Raw genomic sequence first — 25,811 nt, 5'->3', positions numbered from 1 at the left:
ATTGAGGAGGGAGCAAGCTTCTTTTCTGCTGCTCCAGAGACTAGGACCCAGAGCAATGGATGCAAGCTCCAGGAAAAGAGATTCCAGCTGAACATTAGGAGGAGCTTCCTGAGAGTAACTCCTTCCTCGGAGTGTAATGGAGTCTCCCTCCTTGGAGGTCTTTAAGCAGAGGCTGGATGGCCATCTGTCAATGGGGATGCTTTGATTATGCGTTCCTGCATGGCAGAAGAAGGAGGTTGGACTAGATGGTCCTTTTTGGGGTCTCTTCCAGCTCTAGGGTTCTATGATTTCCAATGCAGAGCCTTCCCTGCCTCCTTTTCCTTCGTGAGTCCAGCTCCTTCTCATGGGCTCCATTCTGGACTCCTCAAAGTCTCCTCAGAGGCAGGGAGGGAGGAGGAAGAGGAGGCCTGCCTTGGAGGCCCAGTGCCACCTTCCTTTCTCTCCTGAAGGCTCCCCTCAAAGGTCAGTGGAGGAGGAAGGAGAAAGAGGCCTTGGGAGACCTGTGCATGATCGGAGGGAGGTTTCTAGGGACCTGCACATGCTCCGTCAGCCCCTGAAGCCCTTGCTGCCCTTGCAGCCTTCCCTGAAGGGAGGAGGAGGAGGAGGAGGATCTAGAAGATGTTTGGAGATTTAAAAATAAAGAAGAAAACGGCTTTACTTTCTTCTCAGAAAGTCGCAACTCTTTCTCACGTATAGATCTGTTCTTTGTATCGAAAAACTTAATCCCTCAGATTCAAAATATGGACATCCTTCCAAAAAGAATATCGGATCATAACCCTATAATTTTGGAATTAAAAGAGAAAAAATGGAGTATGACTGGAGATTACAAAATAATTTGTTAAAAAATGAAAACATCAAAAATAAAATCAAAGAAGCCTTAAAATTATATTTTAAGGAAAATAAAACGGAAGGAATGGCGAGTAAAACCATCTGGGATGCAGGAAAATCTGTAACAAGAGGAGTATTTATAAAAATTCAAACAGAACTCAAAAAGGAAAGAGAAACGAGAAGAAAAACTATTAATGGATGAATTAAAAGTCAAAGAAGGAGAATGGAAAAAGACAAGGGATGTAACACTCAAACACCAAATGGAAAAGTTGCAACTTCAATTAAAGGCAATTGCACTGAAAGAAATAGGAAAAAACCTAAAGAAAGCCAGACAAAAACATTTTGAATTAGGCAACAAAACCAGTAAACTGCTGGCAAACAAATTAAAGGAAAACATGGAAAGAAGATTACTACAGAACTAGTGTATAAAAGGGAAAGAATAACAGACCAAGATCCTACATGTATTTAGAGAATTTTTCGGAGATCTATATAGAGAAAACCTAAATAGCGAACTAGACAAGAAAGAAATATGTAGTTACTTGGATAAACAAAGAATTCCAAAATTAAATGATGAAGAAAAGATGAAGTTGAGCCAGCCATTGAGTAACAGAGAGATCTCAGCAGCCATGCAAAGACTGAAGCCCAACAAAACACCTGGACCAGAAGGCTTTCCCTCTGTCTATTACAAACAACTGGAAGAGGTTCTCGTAGAACCCCTGACAGAGACTCTAAATCAGATTCAAGTCCATGGGATTCCTGAATCATGGAAATCCGCCTATATCTCCCTGATACCAAAAATAAACGGAGATAAAAAAGATGTCAAAAATTATAGGCCGATCTCCCTGCTCAATATTGACCACAAGATCTTCTCGTCCATCATAGCAGAGAGAATAAAAGGAATACTGTGTGGAATAATACACAAAGATCAAAGCGGCTTTTTGCCTAGAAGACTTTTGAAGGACAATATTAGAACTACAATTGATATCAATGAGAAGAAAATGGCCATGGTCCTATTGGATGTGGAGAAGGCGTTTGAACGGGTAAACTGGTATTTTTTGTTGGAAACCACCAGAAGAATGAATATGGGAGAAAATTTCTTAAATTGGATTAAGGACATTTATAATGACCAAAAAGCCCAGATAATCATCAACGAAGAGAGAACTCCTAATATTAACATCGAAAGAGGAACAAGACAAGGGTGTCCTCTTTCACCCTTACTATTCATCATTGTATTAGAAATTCTAAATATTAAAATAAGAAACGATCAAACAATAAAGGGAGTCCAAATTAAAGACTGCTGTTTCAAGTTAAGAGCCTTCGCGGACGATATCATACTCTATCTAGAAGATCCAAAGACATCGATAAAACGCATAGAAGAGACTTTGTTTGAGTACGGAAGAGTTTCAGGTTTCAAAGTAAATCAAGAAAAGACGTCAATGTTGACTAAGAATTTATCACAGAAAGAAGATGAAGAACTGACAAAATTATCAGGCTACAAAGCGGAAAAAGAAGAAAGGTCTCTGGGCCTGTACTTAACAAAGAGAAATATAGATCTTTTTCACAACAATTATCTGAGAACTTGGAAAAAAGTACAAAGTGATTTGGGGAAATGGGCTAAATTACATCTTTCTTTCCTTGGCAAAGTGGCCGTTATAAAAATGAACGTCCTGCCTAGATTTATATTCCTCTTCCAAAACTTACTGATTGTCTCACACATGCGTTACTTTGAAGGATGGCAAAGAGAACTCCCCAAATTCTTGTGGTCTGGTAAAAAGGCAAGAATTAGTAGGGAAATCTTAACTGAAGAGGGAAGGTTGTGCCTTAAGCAATCTCAGATTATATTTCTTTGCAGCTTGTTTACTCTGGTTAGAGGATTGGATTAAATTAGAGAATAGAAGAACATGATGTTTGGAAAGTGTCAAACTAAGATTCGGATTCCATGCTTTTCTTTGGTATGGAAAACATAAAGAGAACACAGATTTTTCTCATTGTTTTGTGAGGAACTCATTATTAAATTAATGGCTGAAAATTAAAAATCTTTTCTATACCGAGTTACCATCACGGGTCTCTTTTCACGAAACTTTTTTGCAAAGGACAAAAATAAACCAGGAAAGCAATTATATTTGAGACCGTGTGCTTGAGACCGTGTGCTCGTTGCTGAAGGGGAGGAGCTTCTGTGAGTCACATCTGTGAGTCACAAGGGGGCGGAGCTAGCACACTAGCTTTATATACCAACTTCCAGAGCCTTCCAGAACAGTCCGGCCAGAGAGAGAGGAGAAGGAGAGGAGCTGCTTGGCAGCCATTTTGAGACCGTGTGCTCGTTGCTGAAGGGGAGGAGCTTCTGTGAGTCACATCTGTGAGTCACAAGGGGGCGGAGCTAGCAGACTAGCTTTATATACCAACTTCCAGAGCCTTCCAGAACAGTCCGGCCAGAGAGAGAGGAGAAGGAGAGGAGCTGCTTGGCAGCCATTTTGAGACCGTGTGCTTGAGACCGTGTGCTCGTTGCTGAAGGGGAGGAGCTTCTGTGAGTCACATCTGTGAGTCACAAGGGGGCGGAGCTAGCAGACTAGCTTTATATACCAACTTCCAGAGCCTTCCAGAACAGTCCGGCCAGAGAGAGAGGAGAAGGAGAGGAGCTGCTTGGCAGCCATTTTGAGACCGTGTGCTCGTTGCTGAAGGGGAGGAGCTTCTGTGAGTCACATCTGTGAGTCACAAGGGGGCGGAGCTAGCAGACTAGCTTTATATACCAACTTCCAGAGCCTTCCAGAACAGTCCGGCCAGAGAGAGAGGAGAAGGAGAGGAGCTGCTTGGCAGCCATTTTGAGACCGTGTGCTTGAGACCGTGTGCTCGTTGCTGAAGGGGAGGAGCTTCTGTGAGTCACATCTGTGAGTCACAAGGGGGCGGAGCTAGCAGACTAGCTTTATATACCAACTTCCAGAGCCTTCCAGAACAGTCCGGCCAGAGAGAGGAGAAGGAGAGGAGCTGCTTGGCAGCCATTTTGAGACCGTGTGCTTGAGACCGTGTGCTCGTTGCTGAAGGGGAGGAGCTTCTGTGAGTCACATCTGTGAGTCACAAGGGGGCGGAGCTAGCAGACTAGCTTTATATACCAACTTCCAGAGCCTTCCAGAACAGTCCGGCCAGAGAGAGAGGAGAAGGAGAGGAGCTGCTTGGCAGCCATTTTGAGACCGTGTGCTTGAGACCGTGTGCTCGTTGCTGAAGGGGAGGAGCTTCTGTGAGTCACATCTGTGAGTCACAAGGGGGCGGAGCTAGCAGACTAGCTTTATATACCAACTTCCAGAGCCTTCCAGAACAGTCCGGCCAGAGAGAGGAGAAGGAGAGGAGCTGCTTGGCAGCCATTTTGAGACCGTGTGCTTGAGACCGTGTGCTCGTTGCTGAAGGGGAGGAGCTTCTGTGAGTCACATCTGTGAGTCACAAGGGGGCGGAGCTAGCAGACTAGCTTTATATACCAACTTCCAGAGCCTTCCAGAACAGTCCGGCCAGAGAGAGGAGAAGGAGAGGAGCTGCTTGGCAGCCATTTTGAGACCGTGTGCTTGAGACCGTGTGCTCGTTGCTGAAGGGGAGGAGCTTCTGTGAGTCACATCTGTGAGTCACAAGGGGGCGGAGCTAGCAGACTAGCTTTATATACCAACTTCCAGAGCCTTCCAGAACAGTCCGGCCAGAGAGAGGAGAAGGAGAGGAGCTGCTTGGCAGCCATTTTGAGACCGTGTGCTTGAGACCGTGTGCTCGTTGCTGAAGGGGAGGAGCTTCTGTGAGTCACATCTGTGAGACACAAGTGGGCGGAGCTAGCAGACTAGCTTTATATACCAACTTTCAGAGCCTTCCAGAACAGTCCGGCCAGAGAGAGGAGAAGGAGAGGAGCTGCTTGGCAGCCATTTTGAGACCGTGTGCTCGAGACCGTGTGCTCGTTGCTGAAGGGGAGGAGCTTCTGTGAGTCACATCTGTGAGTCACAAGGGGGCGGAGCTATCAGACCAGCTTTATATACCACCTTCCAGAGTCGCGTGCCTAACGGCGCGCGAATTTTAGTTTTCTTTAACTCAACAACTCTGTTCAAGTGGCATCAGGTTAGAATCAGATATTGAAACAGAACCTTCCCTTTAAGTGTAAGATAGCAGCCAGTACTTACCTTTAAAGAAGTATTCCCAGTAGATTGACTGTTATATTTACTACTAAAGACTTTGCAGTATGGACAACGAGGGATCTGCCGCAGTCACCTGCAACTCTTGTGGCATGTTTCTCTTCTTGCCTACAGAAGTGGAGAACTTCACCTGCACCAAGTGCAAGTTGGTAGCACTCTTGGAGGAGAAAGTGCAGCAGCTGGAGTCCAGAGTAGCTACACTTCAGCATATTAGGGAACAAGAGGATTTCCTGGACACAATAGAACTAACCATCTTGGATGAGTACCACGCAGAGGAAGATGCTCGGGTGGAAGAGGTCACTTGCCAAAGAGAGGAGGCAGACAGCTGGAGGAATGTCACAAAGAGAAGTAAGCCAAGAAGGAATTGTTCGGGGAGCTTGCAGCTAGAGAATCGATTCGAAGCTCTTTCCCTTATCAAGGAGGATGAAGAAGAGCAGCATGGACAGACTTCAGGGACGGAGCAGGGGAGCCTGAGAGTCCCACCCGAGGGAACAGTCGCTGCTAAGCCTCGGAGGAGGCGTGTGGTCGTAGTGGGGGACTCCTTGCTGAGGGGTACAGAAGCAGTGATTTGTAGGCCTGACAAGATGTCTCGAGAGGTGTGTTGTCTTCCAGGTGCAAAGACCCGTGACGTGACAGAGAGGCTGACAAGACTGGTCAAGCCTACTGACCAATACCCCTTCCTTTTGGTCCACGTGGGAACTAATGATACTGCAAGACACAGCATTCAGAACATCAAAAGGGATTACGAGGCGCTTGGTAGGAAGCTGAAAGGAATGGATGTACAGGTTGTCATCTCGTCTCTTCTGCCAGTTGAAGGGCATGGTCCAGGAAGGGAGAGGAAAATAGCAGATGTGAACAACTGGCTTCACAGATGGTGCCGCCGAGAAGGATTTGGATTCTTCGATCATGGGCTGCGGTTCCATGAGGAGGGACTTCTTGCAGCAGACGGGTTGCATCTCACGCCAGTTGGAAGAAATGTTTTTGCCAACAGTCTCAAGAACTTGATCAGGAGGGCTTTAAACTGAATTCCGAGGGGAAGGGAGACAATATTAAGGAAGGCGAAAGGGCTGGAGAAGATAGTCAAACTGACATAGAGAAACAAGGCAAACAGTGCAAGGACCCAGCAGTGGGAGGCAAAAAAACTTGCACAGGCAGCAAGTAAAAGGAAACCATGGTCTGCGATGTCTCTACACTAATGCACAGAGCATGGGAAATAAGCAAGATGAACTCGAACTCCTAGTACAACAAAGCAAATATGATATAATAGGCATCACTGAAACCTGGTGGGATGAGTCTCATGATTGGAATGTGGAAATAGAGGGGTATAACCTTATTAAGAGAAATAGGCCAAACAGGAAAGGAGGAGGAATAGCACTATATGTCAGAGATATTTACACCAGTGAAGAGATCCTGGACATCAATCATGGAAGCCAGGTGGAGAGCATCTGGATAAGAATCAAAGGGGAGGGAAACAACAAGGGTGTTACGGTGGGAGTCTACTACAGACCCCCAAATCAGACTGAGGAATTGGATGATATCTTTCTAGAACAGATGACCACACAGTCAGAAAAGAGAGATGTAGTAGTGATGGGCGACTTCAACTATCCTGATATTTGCTGGAAGTCAAACTCAGCCAAATCCTCAAGGTCTAGCAAATTCCTCACTTGCCTGGAAGACAATTTCATGGTCCAAAAGGTGGAAGAGGCAACAAGGGGGTCAGCTATTTTAGATCTGATCCTAACCAACAAGGATGACTTGGTTAATGGGGTGCAAGTGGTGGGATCCTTAGGTGGAAGTGACCATGTTCTCCTGGAGTTTGTAATACAGTGGAAAGGAGAAGCCAGGCAGAGTCAGACACGCATCCTAGACTTTAGGAGAGCGGATTTCAGTAAACTTAGAGAAGTATTGAGGGCGATTCCATGGTCAGAAATACTAAAAGATAAAGGAGTTCAGGACGGATGGGACTTTCTCAAAAGGGAGATACTGAAGGCACAATTTCAAACAGTTCCAGAGAGAAAGAAAAACGGGAGGTGTCTCAAGAAACCAGGATGGATGACTAAGGAACTTCCAACTGAGATGAGTTTGAAACGGAAGATGTATAAGAAATGGAAAAAGGGGGAAATCACGAAAAAGGAATTCAAAGAAATGGCAGGCATTTGTGGGGTAAAGTCAGAAAAGCTAAAGCGCAGAATGAACTCAGGCTTGCTAGAGAGGTTAAGAACAATAAAAAGGGCTTTTTTGGATATGTCCGCAGCAAGAGGAAGAAGAAGGAAACGGTAGGTTCACTGCGTGGAGAAGATGGCAAAATGCTAACAGAAGACAGAGAAAAGGCAGATTACTCAAGACCTTCTTTGCCTCAGTCTTCTCAGAAAAGGAAAAGGGGCTCAACCTGAGGATAATGGAGCAGAGGACAGAATAGGGGAATTTCAGCACAGAATAAGTAAAGAGATAGTAGAGGAACACCAGTTAGTCTGACATCAGTTCTAGGAAAGATTCTGGAGCAGATAATTAAACAGAGAGTCTGTGAACATCTAGAAGGCAATGTCATAATCACAAAAAGTCAACATGGGTTTCAGAGAAACAAGTCATGCCAGACAAACCTTATCTCTTCCTTTGATAAAATGACCATTTTGGTAGATGAAGGGAATGCTGTGGATATAGTATATTTTGATTTCAGTAAGGCCTTTGACAAGGTTTCCCATGACATTCTTGCAAACAAGCTTGTAAAATGTGGGCTAGACAAAGGAACTGTTAAATGGATCTGTAATTGGTTGACCGGCCGAACCCAAAGGGTGCTCAACAATGGCTCCTTTTCATCCTGGAGAGAAGTGACCAGTGGGGTCCCACAGGGCTCTGTCCTGGGCCCAGGGCTATTCAACATCTTTATCAATGACCTGGATGACAGAATTGGGAGCATACTTATCAAATTTGCAGATGACACCAAATTAGGGGGAATAGCTAATACTCCAGAGGACAGGATCAAGATTCAAAATGACCTGAATAGACTAGAAAGCTGGGCCAAAGCTAACAAAATGAAATTCAACACGGAGAATTGTAAGGTATTGCACTTAGGGCGGAAAAATAAAATGCACAGATATAGGATTATGGGGGACACCTGGCTGAATGAAACTACGTGTGAAAGGGATCTAGGAGTCCAAGTAGACCACAAGTTGAACATGAGTGAACAGTGTGATGCGGCAGCTGAAAAGGCCAATGCTATTTTAGGCTGCATCAATAGAAGTATAGTGTCTAGATCAAGAGAAGTAATAGTGCCACTGTATTCTGCTCTGGTCAGGCCCCACCTGGAATATTGTGTCCAGTTCTGGGCGCCACAATTCAGAAAGGACATTGAGAAACTGGAGCCATGTGTCCAAAGGAGGGCGACCAAAATGGTGAAGGGTCTGGAAACCATGCCCTATGAGGAACGACTTAGGGAGCTGGGGATGTTTAGCCTGGAGAAAGAAGGTTAAGAGGTGATATGATAGCCCTGTTTAAATATTTGAAAGGATGTCATATTGAGGAGGGAGCAAGCTTGTTTTCTGCTGCTCCAGAGAACAGGACCCAGAACAATGGATGCAAGCTACAGGAAAAGAGATTCCACCTCAACATTAGGAGGAACTTCCTGACAGTAAGGGCTGTTCGACAGTGGAATGCACTCCCTCGGAGGGTGATAGAGCCTCCTTCCTTGGAGGTCTTTAAACAGAGGCTGGATGGCCATCTGTCAGGGATGCTTTGATTTGGATTTCCTGCATGGCAGGGGGTTGGACTGGATGGCCCTGGTGGTCTCTTCCAACTCTACGATTCTATGATTCTATGATTCTATATAACATATAAATCTTTATTAGAACGGGGAGAAGATATCAAGTTAAAATCATTCGAACAAATCAAATCAGAAAATATTGTTAATGATTGGTTTGTATATAGACAACTAACAGAACGGTTCAAAATGGACATCAGGAACATCGGAATAAGTGTGAAAAACAATGAAATAGATGAAATTATATTTGACAAAAAACCGAAATATATATCCAAATATTATAGGATATTACAAAGGAGAGATCTTGAAAATGGAACGATCAAACATACTATGATAAAATGGTCACAGGATGTCGGAATGGCCATAGCACTGGAGAAATTCTAACAGCTTCACACTTTGCCAAAACTACAAAGAAAACTCCTTAAAAATGCTACATCGTTGGCACAGATCTCCTCACAAAATGAATCTGGTCTATAAAAAACACGATGCGGCACGTTGGAAATGTAATAAAATAGATGCACATTTCTTTCATCCGTGGTGGACATGAGGGGAAAGAGGAAGGCATTGGAAATGAATGCACCTAGCAAAGTGTCAGGTTTGGATCAAAGTACCCCCTTTGACCCACTCTTGCTTTTGCTGAAGATGACCTCTGAGCTGAAAACAGAAACAGAGAGAAAATCCAAAGGTCTTATTTTATACACGGTCACGACGGCAAGAGTTATTTTTGCTAAGACATGGAAGAACCCAGCAACACCCGATTTAGAAGACCGGCTTTCAAACCTTTATGGTGCAATGGAGATGGACATATTGACAGCTCTGATGAAACGGAAAACAAAAGAAGAAATCGAAGAGGATTGGTTATGTGTTATAAAGTATAGAGAAAATAAGAAAACAAAATATAATAACATAGCAGTGTAAAGAATCAAATTGAAATCTGAATCTTAATATCAACAGACTATGCTTATTGTCTTACTGCTTACAATTATTATGTGACAATGTTTACATAGTCTCTGTACAAACTCTTAACAAAATGTGTATAAAGTAACATAATAGTCTTAGGCCAATAGGAAGTATATTTGTATAAAAAACTCAACATATTATATGGGAAATGATTTATATTTACAACGTAAGGTTAGAGATTTAATCTCGCAAGTAAAGAAAATATTCCAGTTAATTTAATATAACAAGCATTGTATGTTATTGCTACTAAGACATGGTAGCGTTGTATGTTTATATGTTTGTATGTCTATATGTTGTTATTTGTACATGGATGTTTTTGTATGTTTAATAAACAATTATTAAAAAAACACTTTTATTTATATCCCACTTTTCTGTTACAATCAAAGCGGCTCACAACATATTAAAATCCACATTTACAAAATTATGTCCCAAATTCCCCTCCTTAAAACAGGATTAAACACATTACAATTAAAACATCTATTAAAAACACAATAAAATACAGCGAGGACTGATCCATGATGCGGGGGGCAGTTATTCTGTGGCTGGGCACTTTATTCAGGAAAGGCCTGCCGGAAGAGATCCGTCTTGACAGCGTCTAAAGCTGTCTAAGCTGGCAATTCGTCCGTCCGTCCGTCCGTCCGTCCGTCCGTCCGATAGTTTGGGAGCCATTGCAGAGAAGGCCCTCTGGGAGGGAGCAGTTAGTCTGGTCTTTAAAGGCTGCAGTAGATTCCTCCCAGAGGACCTGAGGGTGCAGCGGGGCGGATTATATGGGAGCAGGCGATCCCTCAAATAGGTTGGACCCAAGCCATGTAGGGCTTTAAAGGTTATAACCAACACCTTGTTCTGTGCCCAGAAACTAATAGGCAGTCAGTGAAGAGATTTTAAGATGGGTGTAATTCGGTCACTCCTAGTTTTTCCGGCGACCAGCCTGGCTGCCATATTTTGCACTAGTTGAAGTTTCCAGACTAGGCACAAGGGTAGCCCCATGTAGAGCGCATTACAGAAATCAAGTTGTGAAGTTACCAGCAGGGACGTAGCTAGGATTTTGGGAAGGGGGGGGTCCAGACTAAGTGCCACCATTATAATGGGGCTTGAGTGCGGCGGCGCAGCAGCACACACCATTCATTTTTCTAATGGAAGAGGGGGGTCCAGACCCCAAGAACCCCCCTCCTTGGCTACGTCCCTGTTACCAGCGAATGTACAACAGTTTCTAGGTCCTTTACTTCCAGGAAAGGGTGCAGCTGGCGTATCAGCCGGAGCTGATAGCAGGCGCTCCTGATTGTCGCATTCACTTGGTTCGTCATGTGAAGCGATGGATCTAGGAGCACCCCCAGACTGCGAACACAGTCCTTTGTGGAGACCCCATCTAGGACTGGAGGTTGCAACCCTATACCTGGTTTGGGGGCCCCTACTGTAAGTACCTCCGTTTTGTCTGGATTCAGCCTGAGTCTGTTTTTCCTCATCCAGCCCATTACCGCCTCAAGACGCTGATTGAGGGGAGAAATGCCATCTGTTTTCATAGCTGCTGATTGGGACATGGAGAAATATATTTGGGTGTCATCAGCATACTGATAACACCTGCCCCATGTCTGCAAATGATTTCCCCCAGCGGCTTCATATAAATGTTGAATAGCATCAGGGACAGTATGGCGCCTTGAGGAATGCCACATTTGAGCTCCATTTTCGAGCAGCGACTGTCCCTGAGCATCACCCTCCGGAATCTACCCGAGAGGAAGGACCGGAACCACTGGAGTGCAGTGCCACCGATGCCTAACTCTCCCAGGCGTTCCAAGAGGATGTCGTGATCTATTGTGTCAAAGGCTGCTGAGAGGTCTAGAAGCACCAACAGGGTCACGCTTCCTCTGTCAATGCCTAGACGCAGATCGTCAGCCAGAGCAACCATGGCAGTCTCCACCCCAAATCCTGTCCTGAAGCCGGTTTGAAATGGGTCTAGATAATCAGTTTCATCCAAGATGGCTTGGAGCTGAAAGGCGACAGCCCTCTCGATCACCTTGCTCAAAAATGGCAGATGGGATACAGGCCTTTAGTTATTCATATCCAGGGGGTCCAGGGAAGGGTTTTTCAGGAGCGGTCTAACAACCGCCTCCTTTAGGCAAGTTGGAACACAACCTTCCCAAGGGATGCATTGATGACATCTCTAAGAAATGCCCTCAAGGCATCACCCCCTGGACGGCCAGCCATGATGGGCAGGGATCGAGGGGACATGTCGTCTTCTTCTCATTTCCAAGGATCTTGTCCATGTCATCGGTACTCACGAACTCAATCCGATCCAGTTTAACCTCAACAACGGGTTCACTGGACATCTCATCAGTCAGTTCTGCTACAATCCCGGCATCCAGGTCGGCTCTTATCTGAGAGATTTTATCTGCGAAGTAGTTGTTAAAAACACCACAGCAGGCCGTTGTCGGGTTAAGCAAAGGGTTCAGCACAGGTGGAACCTGTGTCAATTCCCTTACCACCCTAAACAGCTCTGCTGGATGGGACTCCGCAGGTGTGATATGTGCAGAGGAGAAAGATCTCTGCGCTGCCTATATATCGCCTCTCTATAGGAACGAAGGAATTTCCTATGACAAGTTCTGTCAGATAGGAGTCGAGTGTCACGCCAGTCGCGCTCTAGTCGTTGTCCAACCCGCTTCATTTCCCTCAGATCTTCAGTATACCATGATTTATGATTAGGAGCTGGTTGGAAAGGACACTTAGGAGCAACTGTGTCAATGGCCTTGGCGATATCGGTGTTCTAGGTATTAACCAAAGCTTCGACAGAATCACCGGCATTAGCAACCAAGGAACCCTCTAAGGCTTTCTGGAAACCAATTGGTTCCTTTCACCTTCGAGGGAGGACCATTCTAATGGGCCCTCCACCCCCGATGGGGCAGATGGTGGCTCTTAGTGCTGTGGTACTAGTTACCTCCGCCCATGGATATTCTTGCTCCGTACTGAAGACCGCATCAAGGGTATGACCTGCGCAATGTGTTGGCCCAGAAACCAATTGGGATAGGCCCATGACTGTCATGGAATCCATGAACTCCTGAGCCGCACCTGTTAAACTGGTCTCGAGTGGGATGTTGAAGTCGCCCAGAATTATAAGGGCTACTCCAACAACAACAACTCCGAGACCAGCTGTGTCAGCTCAGATAGGGAGTCTGTTAGACAACGGGGTGGACGGTATACTAACAGAATCCCTATACTATCCTTGATTTTCAGGCTGAGGTACATACACTCGAAGTGGTCAGTTTTCCGGATAGGTATCCTGGTCAAGGTGAGATTATCTCTGTGGACCAGAGCCACTCCGCCCCCTCGCCCACTTTCCCTTACCTGCTCACTGACAGAGTACCCGGCTGGGAGGGTTTGATTCCAAGTGATGGCACTATCATCCCCCAGCCAGGTCTCTGTGAAACAGGCCAGGTTGGCTTCCTCATCCACAAGGAGGTCGTGGATGATGTGGGTCTTATTCTTTACCGACCTGGCATTACAAAGGAGCAAGGTAAGGTTCTGTGGCATGGTTGATAAGCTAGGCATTGATCTGCACCTTTTAATATAACTAAATGATAGGCCCTGACCTGCACTTTGATATCAAAATCATTGTGACCTGAGTAGCTGTATGGCCCTAGATTCGGATCTAAATAACAGGTTCCCACTGAAACAAGGGGAAGCCCTGGGTTTTGATATGTAAACGAATTTCCTTTCCCAGCTCTGGAAATTTATTTATTTATTTATTTATTTATTTATTTATTTATTTATTTATTTGTCTCCCACTCTTTTCCCAGGATTGGGACTCAGAGCGGCTTCACAGTATTTTAAAATAATAAATAAATAAATAAATAAATAAATAAAATTAGTACAATAAAATAAAAAGTACATTGAAAAGAAATTTTAAACTGGTCCAACATTGAACATCCCAGCCTGTCCTTATAGTAAATCCCTAAATGCCTGTGTAAACAGGTAGGGCTTCACCTGTCGGTGGAAGGCCATCAAGGAGGGAGCCGTTCTGATCTCCCTGGAAGATCAGGGAGTTCCAGAGTCCATGAAGGGCAGCCACTGAGAAGGCCCTCTCTCGTGTCCCCACTAACCGTATTTGTGATGATGTTGGGACAGAGAGAAGGGCTTCCCCAGAGGATCTTAGAGTCCGGGCTGGTTCATACCAGGAGAAATGGTCTGCCAAATAGTGTGGACCTGAGCCATGTAGGGCTTTGTAGGTAATAACCAGGGCCTTGAACTGTGCCTGGAAACAAACTGGAAATGGATGAGATCATGCGAGGAGCTGCCTTAAGCTGCTATCAGGTAGATGCCTTAAGGAAGTGTCTCTCTATGTGGTTGAGAGGGAGCCATCTGAATCAAAGGAATGGCATTTGGATAGCCATTTGGGTCCCTACTCTAGCAGAGGCATTTGGTGAGATCAAAACATGGACCTAAGATGTGAAATACACTTCAAACAGTTTCCTTAGAAGACTGATTGCCCTTTGTCTAGAGACCCTGTTCAACCTTTAAAAGATCTCCTAAATTTAGGAGTGTGCTGCCTGCCTCTCCCAGGTTAGTCACCGGCTGCTCTCAGGTCATTTGCAGCCAAAATCTATGTCAGTTTGTGATTCTATCGCTTGAAGTCAGAGTCGCTCTGACCTGGTCTGCCAAGCCTTAAATATTTAGCAGCCTTACAAACCCTCACACAAATTGGACTTCCCAAGATAGAACCTCTACATCAGGTGAGTATTACCTTAAGTGAAGCCTATTTATCAAGCATACTTATCAAGCATACTTATCAAATTTGCAGATGACACCAAATTAGGGGGAATAGCTAATACCCCAGAGGACAGGATCAAGATTCAAATTGACCTGAATAGACTAGAAAGCTGGGCCAAAGCTAACAAAATGAAATTCAACACAGAGAAATGTAAGGTATTGCACTTAGGGCAGAAAAATAAAATGCACAGATATAGGATGGGTGACACCCGGCTGAATGAAACTACGTGTGAAAGGGATCTAGGAGTCCAAGTAGACCACAAGTTGAACATGAGTGAACAGTGTGATGCGGCAGCTAAAAAGGCCAATGCTATTTTAGGCTGCATCAATAGAAGTATAGTGTCTAGATCAAGAGAAGTAATAGTGCCACTGTATTCTGCTTTGGTCAGGCCCCACCTGGAATATTGTGTCCAGTTCTGGGCCCCACAATTCAAAAAGGACATTGAGAAACCGGAGCCATGTGTCCAAAGGAGAGAGACTAAAATGGTGAAAGGTCTGGAAACCTTGCCCTATGAGGAACGACTTAGGGAGCTGGGGATGTTTAGCCTGGAGAAAAGAAGGTTAAGAGGTGATATGATAGCCCTGTTTAAATATTTGAAAGGATGTCATATTGAAGAGGGAGCAAGCTTGTTCTCTGCTGCTCCAGAGAACAGGACCCGGAACAATGGATGCAAACTACAGGAAAAGAGATTCCACCTGAACATTAGGAGGAACTTCCTGACAGTAAGGGCTGTTCGGCAGTGGAATGCACTTCCTCGGAAGGTGATAGAGTCTCCTTCCTTGGAGGTCTTTAAACAGAGGCTGGATGGCCATCTGTCAGGGATGCTTTGATTTGGATTTCCTGCATGGCAGGGGGTTGGACTGGATGGCCCTTGCGGTCTCTTCCAACTCTACGATTCTATGATTCTATTATCTATCCCACATCTAACACGTTATTTCCTGAGTCTTGTATGAATGCATGTGTGTATGTGCCTGTGTGTGTTTGAACCCGTTTCCAATAAAAGAGACATTGATTGTACTTAGAGCCTCTGCCTCATTTCTGGATTTCTAGTTCCTGGTATACAAACCGAATGGCCGATCCCTGAGGTGTAGTAACAGGCCTCCTCTTGTGACCTTGAGCTAATTAAATTCCCCATTGATAATTTGATCACTGTTCACTGTTACAGGTTAAACACATCAGAATTAGGGTCTTTCACACCCGATCCAGGTCAAATCCCCCTTAGAGCGGTTGTTCCGAAAGTGGATTATTTCCCGTGTCTTTTAGGAAAAACCCGTTTCTTCCCAGCTGCCGGCAAATGTGAACTCGGCCCCAGACATGATCGGATCAAGTTCAGGGGAGGGATTTAGGGCAGAGGGAGGGCAGAACATGCCTCTCTCTCGCAGGCAGCTTTCTTTCTCTCTCTCTCTCTCTCTCTCTCTCTTGTAATTTTATTTTTGACAGATTATGCGAATGCTCGTTCTACAGGTTGATACACATTGATAGACTGCGTCTGCTTGTGCTACATTTCCCTTTCGTTTGCTTGCTTCCGGCACGGCAGGCACTTTGCAAGGGGCGTTGTTTAGAAATTATTTTGTGTGTGTGTGTGAGACAGAATATGCAAATGCTTGGGTTTCCTTTTTGGCAAATTGATACAATGTGTGAATGCTTTTGCTAGATATGTGTATGTGTATGTAGGGCATTTTGGGGTGGCAATCAGAGGGAAAGCAAAGAAAGAGGATGCAGGGATGGCATTCTGGGGTAAGGTGTTGTTGTTGTTGTTGTTATTGTTGTGCCAGATTATGCGCATGCTTTGAACTGTAAGGGAAGGGAAGAGGCTGGCATGGGGGGAGGCAAGGGCTTTGGAGGTGGCATTGGACTTGAAGGGAAGGGGAGGGAAGAGGTTCCAAAGAGGAGCAAATGCTGGGCTGGAAGCGAAGGGGAAGCTAGAGCCTGGCATTCAGAGGGAAGGCTGTGGAAACCCATGACTTTGGGGGAGTCACACTCTCTCAGCCTCAGGGGAAAGGCAATGGCAAATCTCCTCGGAACCATTCTTGCCAAGAGAACCCCAGGATGGGGTCGTTTTAGGGTTGCCATAATCTGTAATGACCCAAATACACACTACACACACACACACACACACACACACACCACACACACACACCACACACACACACACACCTGGAGGTGTTTTAATTTGACAAGTTGACAGAATATGCAAACACTGTCGCCAGTTTTTTTTTAAAGGAGGGAGGAAAGCACCAATTCCGTTGCACAACGGTTGTAGGATGCGTCACCTTTGACAAAAGTGGAAGTGAATTTAACTGACAACAAAGGAGGCTCCATTTTAAAGGGTATTGCAAATGTGAACTTCAGAGGGGCAAATTGCATTGATCAAGGTAAAGGGTAGTGTGAACTTCTACCTGGGCAGATTCGGTATGGGGGCAACCGGATCTGCCCAGTTCTATCCAGAGCAAATGGGCTAGTGAGAATGGGGCCAATGTTCACTATCAGTATGACCGCACTGCAGCACATTTTATATATCAAAAAATGCAGGCACTATCTTGGAACTGCACATCTCCTTTTATGAGCTGATGCTTTGGGAACAACCAAGATGACTTGCTTAATTTTAGGCATTCAACAAGTCAAAAGGCATAGTGTTCAGTTTGCTCTGCAATCTCATGCTCACAGGGGCAGCATACAGGAAGATGCAATTTCTCAAGTTTCAGCTCAAAGTGACATATGGAGTTTATTTTCTTTCTCTGTTTCTGAACTGGTATCAGTAGCTTTGAACATGTGCAGCAGGGCATACAGCGCAGTCAAATGAAATAGTCATGGCATCCACAGATCAATAACTCCAAGTCATCCGGTGCTTTCTGTCACAGCTTCTCTATCCCATGGAAATACTCTTGCAAGGCTTTCACGAGAGTCAATTCTCTCGCAACACACACACACCAGGCTCACGACGTTGGGTCTCCAGTGATGTTACCACTTCCCAGCTGTCAATGATAGGATCATAACACTCAATACTTCTCAGATGTGACTCCCCACCATACCTATATGCAATAGAGGGTTAGAAATGAAAACATAATGAATTCTTGGAGGTATGAATTTTTATCACTGAAGACATGTAAATACTTTCAGATGGGTAGGAAAACCACCTGTTTAAATCAGATGAAGACTGTTGTTGCTGCATGCCATCAAGTTGTTTCCAACTTCTGGCATTCGTAATGTGAACTGATCATGGGGTTTTAAAGCAAGATTTGTTCAGGGGGGGTTGTCCATACGCTCTCAGCCTTAGAAGAGTGTGCCTTGCCCAGGATCACCCAGTGGGTTTCCATGCCCAAGCAGGGACTTCAACGTTTTAGTCCAGAGCCGTAGTCCAACTTTCAAACCACTGCACAACATGGGTGTACATTGCCTGCATTTTTAGGAATTCACTACAAGGAAAAATTTGCTATGACCATTTTTGCTTCTTCTAATATGATGAATGTTTACATTATATTTCTGCAAATGGTCCACATTTCTTTGTGCTTTGTAATATAGGAATAGTTACATCATGGTACAGTTTCATCCTATTATGCATTTCAAAACAGATTTGGTATGGCATATGTGTAAAGACAATGAGGTAGCCATCCATCCATTTAAATATGTATTTCTGACTTGCACTGTGCACCTCAGAATACAAAAATGCAAGCAAATGAACAAAACCAAGAAATCACTCCCTGAGAGAAGAGCTGGATGTATTGGACAGGGACTAATAAAGCCATGCAACTGAAAGGGTTCCCCCCATGGAGAAGGAAAGCTAATGCCCCATGATCTGAAGAAGTAGGAGTGGAAATACATGCAAGCAGTCTGACTGCAATAATACTGATGTACATGGAGTGTGTGGCAGGAGCCAGTCAATCATTCCCTGGTGCACAGGCCAACAACATAAAGTTTAAGCAATATCAGAACAGAGATGTGATGACAGATGGACAGGATGACAACTGACATTAGGAGGAACATCCTGACAGTAAGGGCTGTTTGACAGTGGAACATGCTCCTTCCTTGGAGTGCGGTTGAGTCTCCCTCCTTCGAAGTCTTTAAACAGAGACTTGATGGCCATCTGTTGGGGATGCTTTGATTGGGAGTTCCTGCATGGCAGAATGGGGTTGGACTGGATGGTCCTTGTGATTTCTTCCAACTCTACGATTCTATGATTCTATGACCAGGCATGCAACACTCTTCTGACATATTCCTGAGCACAAACAACAAATAATAATAATAATAATAATAATAATAATAATTTGTTTTATTTATATACCGCTATTCCAAAGATCATAGCGGTGAACAGCAAGTAAGCTAATTAGCAAGTAAGCTAATTTGCCCCCAACAGTCTGGGTTCTCATTTTAGCTCCCTCCTCGGAAGGATGCAAGCCTGAGTCCAGCTTGGGCCCTTTTGCTGGTCTTGAACTCGCAACCTTGTGGTTTCGAGTGAATGGCTGCAGTACAGAGGGACCTTGGGAGGGAGCTAACAAAGTGTTAAGAGAACAAACATGCTGGTATAGTCCATAAAATGGAGAAGCTTCCAGCTGAGGAAGCCTGGCCTGCTTACCCTGCAATGGCATAAAGCCTTCCCTTGAGCACTGTTACACCCACATGACAGCGGGGAGTTGTCATGCTGGTCACTGTTGTCCAGGAGTCTGTGCGAATGTTATATGCTTCTACAGAGGACAGACATTCTGTTCCATCATACCCTCCGACTGCATAAATATGATCATTCAGAAAGGCTACTCCAGCTCCTACAAACAGAAACCATGAAGAGTAAATGAGATTTTTATCATTAAGCACATCTGAAAACAACTGAGAGTCTTTCTGTAAGCACATAGTAAGCTATGTGCATCTCTCATAATACCACACCCTCTTTAATATTCACAGGTTATCACTGCTAAAGGGACAGAGGAAAGATAACCCAAATTATTCCCTGGACTGTTAGAATCCCATTGGGGCATTATGTTAGTGTAAAAATCATTGTACAACTGGCTGCACTTGTTAGAGGTTATGTGAATACAACCCCTAATGCATCCAGTAATTTCATAAGCACACAAACAGTCCTCTTTCTCCATTTGACCTGATTGACAGGGAGCTAACCAACCATTGCATAACGGATGGACTCAAGTCATCGGCGCTTGTTGTGTAACCAGCTGTACAATTGTGGGAACCAGCACAAATTACAGTGACTTGTATTATGTTAAGCTGAAAGCATTCAGGATCTAATATCTCTTAGCTGGGTTCAAGGAGATTATACTTTTAAAATGCCCCATTAGGGCATAAGAGAGAGGGAATGGGAGAGAGTAGGTGGCTCATTAGTAACATTAATCAGACATGATGGAAGCAGAAGAGATGTCAGAAACAGAAAGCTGGTCACTGGGAGGAATGGCAAATTTGGAATCTATTATCTGAAAAAAATCACTGCTTTTTAGGAGTAAGGATTCATGCAGAAACAAGAAAAAAAATCAATACACAGGTGATTTCTATTAAACCACCATTCATGTTACTTGAAAATGGTTAACAGAGTAACTGCAACAGCATAACAATTTTCCTGAAAGAAGAGTTTCCAGCAATAGGATTTATACACTTTATGATGTTTATCACACGGAGGTTTTTGCAGCTCAGATCCGGGGTGACTCCTGGTTCAGCAATGCAAATTCATGTTATAATGTGAATGTTTCATCACACCTGGTTGCCCTTCCGTTGCCCTTCCAAATCGAGGGGGAATCGAAACCAAGGCAAGTCACGTGATGTGGATTCACACAAAGCAGAGTGAGTGCAAATTGTATTACCACACCGGTGCATACCATGCAGATTCAACGATTCGAATCGGCACCTTGCGCATGCTCAATGGGGGTCTGAATGCATCGTGACCTTGTACGTTTCCGGGGTGAAAAGGGGCGCAAGTTCTTGTTCCCTGTTTTGCGTAATTGCGTGAATATTTATCTCATGAATATTTCTGTGTGTTCTTTATCCCCCTTTTTAATTTTCCCTTCCATTTCAGTAATTTCAACACACACACATAGATAGCTAGAGAGAGATACATATCTGTATATTCGCACTCACGCACATACACACATGTATATATTCCAAAAAATGATTTGCCCTGAAAGTTGCTCTGAAAGTGAAAGGACCACCAAAAGGGAATGGGGGACATTGAAGTGCTGCATCATGGGAAATTTGCAACCCGGGGGGTTTGTGGTGATGTACAAGACCAGAAGCAAAGTTGCATTCCAGACCAATTCGGAGTGAAATCAAAGGGAGCTTGAAAGCAAATTGTGTGAATTCGCTTTTTTCCGATTTCACCAAAATGAGGAGTCACTTTGGAATCACTGCGGAAGCGCCACGGAAGGAGCCCCCATAGAAAGGAATCACATGTGATTGTTATGGAAATCTCAGGAACCAAGACTTTCTCTCACTAAGCCACAGGTCTGACGAAGCAGGATGACAGAGGACCCAGAAAATGTGCTGAGAATTCAAAGTTTATTCCAATTTGCCGGCAAAGGAAAAATGTCCTCAGTGGAATTCAAAGTTCCAAAAAAACTGAGGCCCAGAGTCATAGAAAATGGTTGTTCATATAGGTAATTCCAACAATGAGGTCTCTAACAGTGTATTCTACTGGCTGGTTCAAAGTGCAAACGCACAAAAACTTTCATTCAATCAGGGCAAAGATACATGCATGCATTAAAATACCATTTAAGCACCTTCCATACCCTCCTTGCTTTCAGCCCCCCTTAACCTTCAACAGAGATGCCTCCCTATCGTGAGTTATGTCTCTCAGCTAGTTCCTGGCACCAAAGAATTCCAGGCCCTTCACTTAGGTCAGTCTGTGCCTTTTACTGCTTTTACTCTACTTTCCTGTTTACATTTCCCAGGCCTCAATTCAAAATACATCATTCTATTGACCAAAATGACTCCATCTTTCTATAAATCTATTGTAGGAATTTTAATATCAAAAATTCATCTATCTCATGATAACACATCATGTTATCATGTGCATTCGCATCATTGGACCCACACTCAAATCGGAACTGAGCTGCAAAACCCTCAGTGTGATAAACATCTCTGTCATAGCTCTGTGCTGCATCAGATATCTCACTTGAACGTTGGCTGGCCATTGGAGTGACATCTGTCCAATGTCCTGTGCGAGGATCATATCGTTCCATAGAATTGAAGAAGTCCAGATCATTCAAGCCGCCTAAAAACACATAGAGGACACAAACAAACTTGTTTATTGATTTCATTTACAGACCAAAGGATTGTCAATACCCATAAGAAACAGAAAGAAGGATCTCTGACTCTAAACATCTCAGAATATGCACATGGCAGAAAGAAAAGAGTCACATATGAGATAGGATGAAGACAGAGGCAGACTTTTACCATCTGACTGACAAGTAACTTTAAAAGAAATAGGAAATGGGGCCTCCAGACTTAGGAAGAACGTATTAGGTGTGAGCTTTCTTTTTATTCTTTACTAAGGCCCGGTATGCCGCCCCTCTTTGCTATGCATCATTGCTGCAGCAACCAAACTGCGGGGCCTTGAGCGGCTTCTTTTTTGCGACATCGCAAGCAGGAAGAGATGCCGCCATGATGCCATTTCCTGCCAGCGACGTCTGGTCACTGTATGGCAACGCGGTCATCATGGCAGCCCCCGTGTAGACAGCAGGCCGCAATGATGCCGGCATCCGTAAGACTAGGGTACCGGAGCATGTGAGTGCTGCGTGCTCTGGAACCATAGAATCAGTGCCAGCACACTGCTTCCGGCCCATCTGTTCCGAGCCTAAGTAAAACTTTCAGGTTCTTATCACAACAGTGAGCAAAATTACCTTAGCAGGCAGCACACACTTCAGCGTTTTTCTCTTTTTGTGTTATTATTCAAGATACAGTACTGTCAAAATGTCAAGAAACATCAATTCAACTTCGCAAAAGATAGTTCAGCTAGATACTCGTGAAACAATCTCATTTCTATTTTCAGCTTCAATGTTTTCTGTGCCTCTGTGCTGATACTCTTTTAAGCATCCAAAAAGGATTGGTTTAGGACAGCAGTATTCCATTTGTGACCAAGGTACCTCTTAAATTAAGGAAGACTAAATGTAGTCTAATCATTTCTCAATTCCATCCTGCAAAACATCCCATCCTTTTATTTCTCTCTACATTTATCCAGACTGGGGCATATGCACCTGGGCTGCTGGGGGTGAGCTTCCTTGCCCCTTCACCCCCCAAAGTGCTAAACCGAAGGTTTGGAGGCCCTACGAAATGGGATGAGTTGTGGTGCAGCATGGAGAGATCCTTAAAAACAACTGAGGCACCTGCAGTGATCAGAGCCCTTTAATTCATGGAAGGAAGATCCTGGATTCAGTTCCAGGTACCATTCTCTAGAATTCTGAACCTAGAGGCATTTCAGGAAAGAACATTTGTAAAGTTGATGGACATTGTAGGATAGAGGAGAATTCCTCAGCAGAACATGACTGACCACATTACTGTACTATACTCTTATAGTGCTCCTATTCCATTTTAATTGCTTTGGCTGCCTCCTGCTGCATTCTGGGCTTTGTACTCCAGTGAGGCTGAAGAGCTCTCTGGCTGAGAATGCTAAATGCCCTTCCTTAAACTGCAAATCCCAGAATGCAACAGGAGGCAGCTAAAGCAGTTAAAGTGGAATAGCAGAGCTATAAGAGTGTAGGGAGGTAATCTAGTGAGACATTCATACAAAGCAGAAGAGATTTTAGGCAGAGATAGGGAACCTCAGATCCTGCTGCCAAATTCAGAACTCCGGGTCCCTTAAATGGTGACTTGGCTGTATACCTGAGTCTGTACATTCCTTCCTACATTCTAATGGATTCTAAGAGGTTTATCACACAGAGGTTTTTGCAGCTCTTTGCAGCTCAGTTCCAATGTGACTGCGGGTCCAACGATGCAAATTCACGCGGTAACATGATGTGTTATCACATGTGATTCCTTTCTATGGGGGCCCCTTCCATGGCACTTCCTCAGTGATTCCAAAGTGACTCCTCATTTTGGTGAAATCGGGAAAAAGTGAATTCACAGAATTCGCTTTCAAGCTCACTTTGATTTTACTCCGAATTGGTCTGGTGTGGAATGTAACTTTGCTTCTGGTCTTGTACACCACCACAAACCCCCCGGGTTGCAAACTTCCCATGATGCAGCATTGCAATTTCCCCCCATTTCCTTTTGGTGGTTCTTTCATTTTCAGAGCAATTTCAGGACAACTCATTTTTTAAAATATATACATGTGTGTATGTGCATGAGTGTGAATATACAGATATGTCTATCTATCTATCTATCTATCTATCTATCTATCTATCTATCTATCTATCATCTATCTATCTATGTGTGTGCTAAAATTACTGAAATGGAAGGGAAAATAAAAAAGGGGTATGAAGAACACACAGAAATATTCACGAGGTAAATATTCACGCAATCATGCAATTACATGAAACAGGGAACAAGAACTTGCGCCTCTTTTCACCCTGGAAACGTACAAGGTCATGATGCATTCAGACCCCCACTGAGCATGCGCAAGGTGCCAATTCGAATTGTTGAATCTACATGGTATGCACCAGTGTGGTAATACAATTTGCACTCACTCCGCTTTGTGTGAATCCACATCACATGACCTGCCTTGGATTCGATTCCCCCTCGATTCGGAAGGTCACCCAGGTCTGATAAAACACTCACGTTATAATGTGAATTTGCATCGTTGGACCCACAGTCACCCCAGATCTGAGCTGCAAAAGCCTCAGTGTGATAAACACCTAAGGCTTTGTTGCTAATAGCAAGACCTTTAAAATAGGCTGATATTTTGGCCTTCCCACACAACCAGACTGCAGTCCTTAAACACTTGGGCAGAAAGTAGTTCTCATCCTTGCTCTAACGCAGGGGTTGGCAACCTACGGCCTGCGAGCCACATGCAGCCCGCTGAGCCATTGGGACCGGCCCCAGCTCGGTCCTGCTGCCGATTGCCGCCGCCAAAGGCCCCGCGGGGCCTCCAGCTCAAGTGCACGGGGCCATTGGCCTCCAGCGCAGGTGCGCGGGGAGGAGGAGGAGGGAGGAAGGAGCAGGAGGAGGAGGGAGGAAGGAAGGAAGGAGGAGGAAGGAGGAAGAGGAGGAGGAAGGAGGAGGGAGGGAGGAAGGAAGGAGCAGGAGGAGGAGGAAGAAGAAGAAGAGGAGCAGCAGGAGGAGTAGGATTTCCATTCCATTTTTACAGGTCTGCTTTGTTTTAACGATGATGATGATGATGATGGTGATGGTGATGGTGATATTGATATGAGCCAGCTTCAGAGGCACAGCCAATGTAAATTGCTGTGCTTTTTACAAACTCATGCGCAGTGAAGAAAAACCACAGTCCCTTGACCAAGTACACACTTCTGAGATGTACACTTGGTGCAAAAACTGTGAAACCACCTTGACATGTTTAATATGCATAGCCATGTGAACCCATGTTCAGTGTGAAACCCAAAGAGTTTGATTATGCAATAAGCCTCTGAAATATGCAAGAGGCCATCTTCAGTAAAGCCATGTTCAATGCCCCAATGTGCTGTTTGGAATGGGGGGAGGGGGGGATGGCCAGAAAGGGAAGTACATTTCTGCCATCTGTCTAGGAATAATGGCCAAATGTCCTCCATTTTGATCATGCCTAAGAAACATGCATTTATATTAACATTTTTAAAAAATAATCAATTTTTTTCTCATGTCCTCCATTTTTTAAAAATGTGTCCTACATTTTAAAATGTTGTCCTATATTATTTAATTATTTATCCCCCCCCCTCCCCGGTTGTCTGGGGGACACCAACCCGGCCCCCTGCTCAAAAAGGTTGCCTACCCCTGCTCTAAGGTTACTTACCAAGACAGTAAATAACATTATTAGCAGCCACCAGTCCTGCTCCATTTCGAGCTGTCGGCATGTTTTCCAACACAATCCACTGATCAATGTTGGGATCATATCTTTCCATAGTGCTGTGGGTCTTGTCTAAATCATGACCTCCAGAAACATAGATAATGTCTGTAACATAGTATCAGATTATAAATGAGTCACAGATTTCAGTAACAAGCCATTCCTTTGCCACCTTCTTATGATGATACAAGGCAAAATCTAAGCTATTATATATTATATATATATTATATATCTATGACATCTTATGACACCTGTATACTTTTTTAAAAGAATAAACTGAAGCTGGGACTATTCTGAGAAGCCCATAAAAGAAGAGAGGTTCACACCAATGAATTATTATTATTATTATTATTATTATTATTATTAACCTTTATATATAAAGCGCTGTAAATTTACACAGCGCTGTACATACAATCTTTTTAATTG

At 44.2% G+C, this 25,811-nt stretch overlaps 1 protein-coding gene and 1 pseudogene across 1 annotated transcript in view; one reads left to right on the top strand and one right to left on the bottom strand.

Annotated features, from left to right (window-relative positions):
* The window catches only part of LOC149324290 (uncharacterized), a 380,857-nt pseudogene that overhangs the window by 214,389 nt on the left and 140,657 nt on the right, over positions 1-25,811 (top strand).
* Positions 17,033-25,811, bottom strand: part of LOC149324292 (kelch-like protein 12) — a 43,555-nt gene continuing 34,776 nt past the window's right edge. Inside the window, exons 9-12 of the mRNA XM_089498717.1 lie at positions 25,335-25,493; positions 21,570-21,668; positions 19,035-19,221; positions 17,033-17,493 (exon numbers count right to left, since the gene is read on the bottom strand). Of these exons, the coding sequence (XP_089354843.1) occupies positions 17,367-17,493; positions 19,035-19,221; positions 21,570-21,668; positions 25,335-25,493 (572 nt within the window). The 3' untranslated portion in view covers positions 17,033-17,366. The remainder of the gene's footprint in view (positions 17,494-19,034; positions 19,222-21,569; positions 21,669-25,334; positions 25,494-25,811) is intronic.

Source organism: Sceloporus occidentalis, unplaced genomic scaffold (genome assembly GCF_023333645.1).
Source record: "Sceloporus occidentalis isolate IW3139 unplaced genomic scaffold, rSceOcc1.0.p SCAF_1, whole genome shotgun sequence".
Classification (NCBI taxonomy): Eukaryota; Metazoa; Chordata; class Lepidosauria; order Squamata; family Phrynosomatidae; genus Sceloporus; species Sceloporus occidentalis.
Note: the sequence above shows the minus strand (reverse complement) of the source record. Positions and strands in the feature narration are given on the sequence as shown.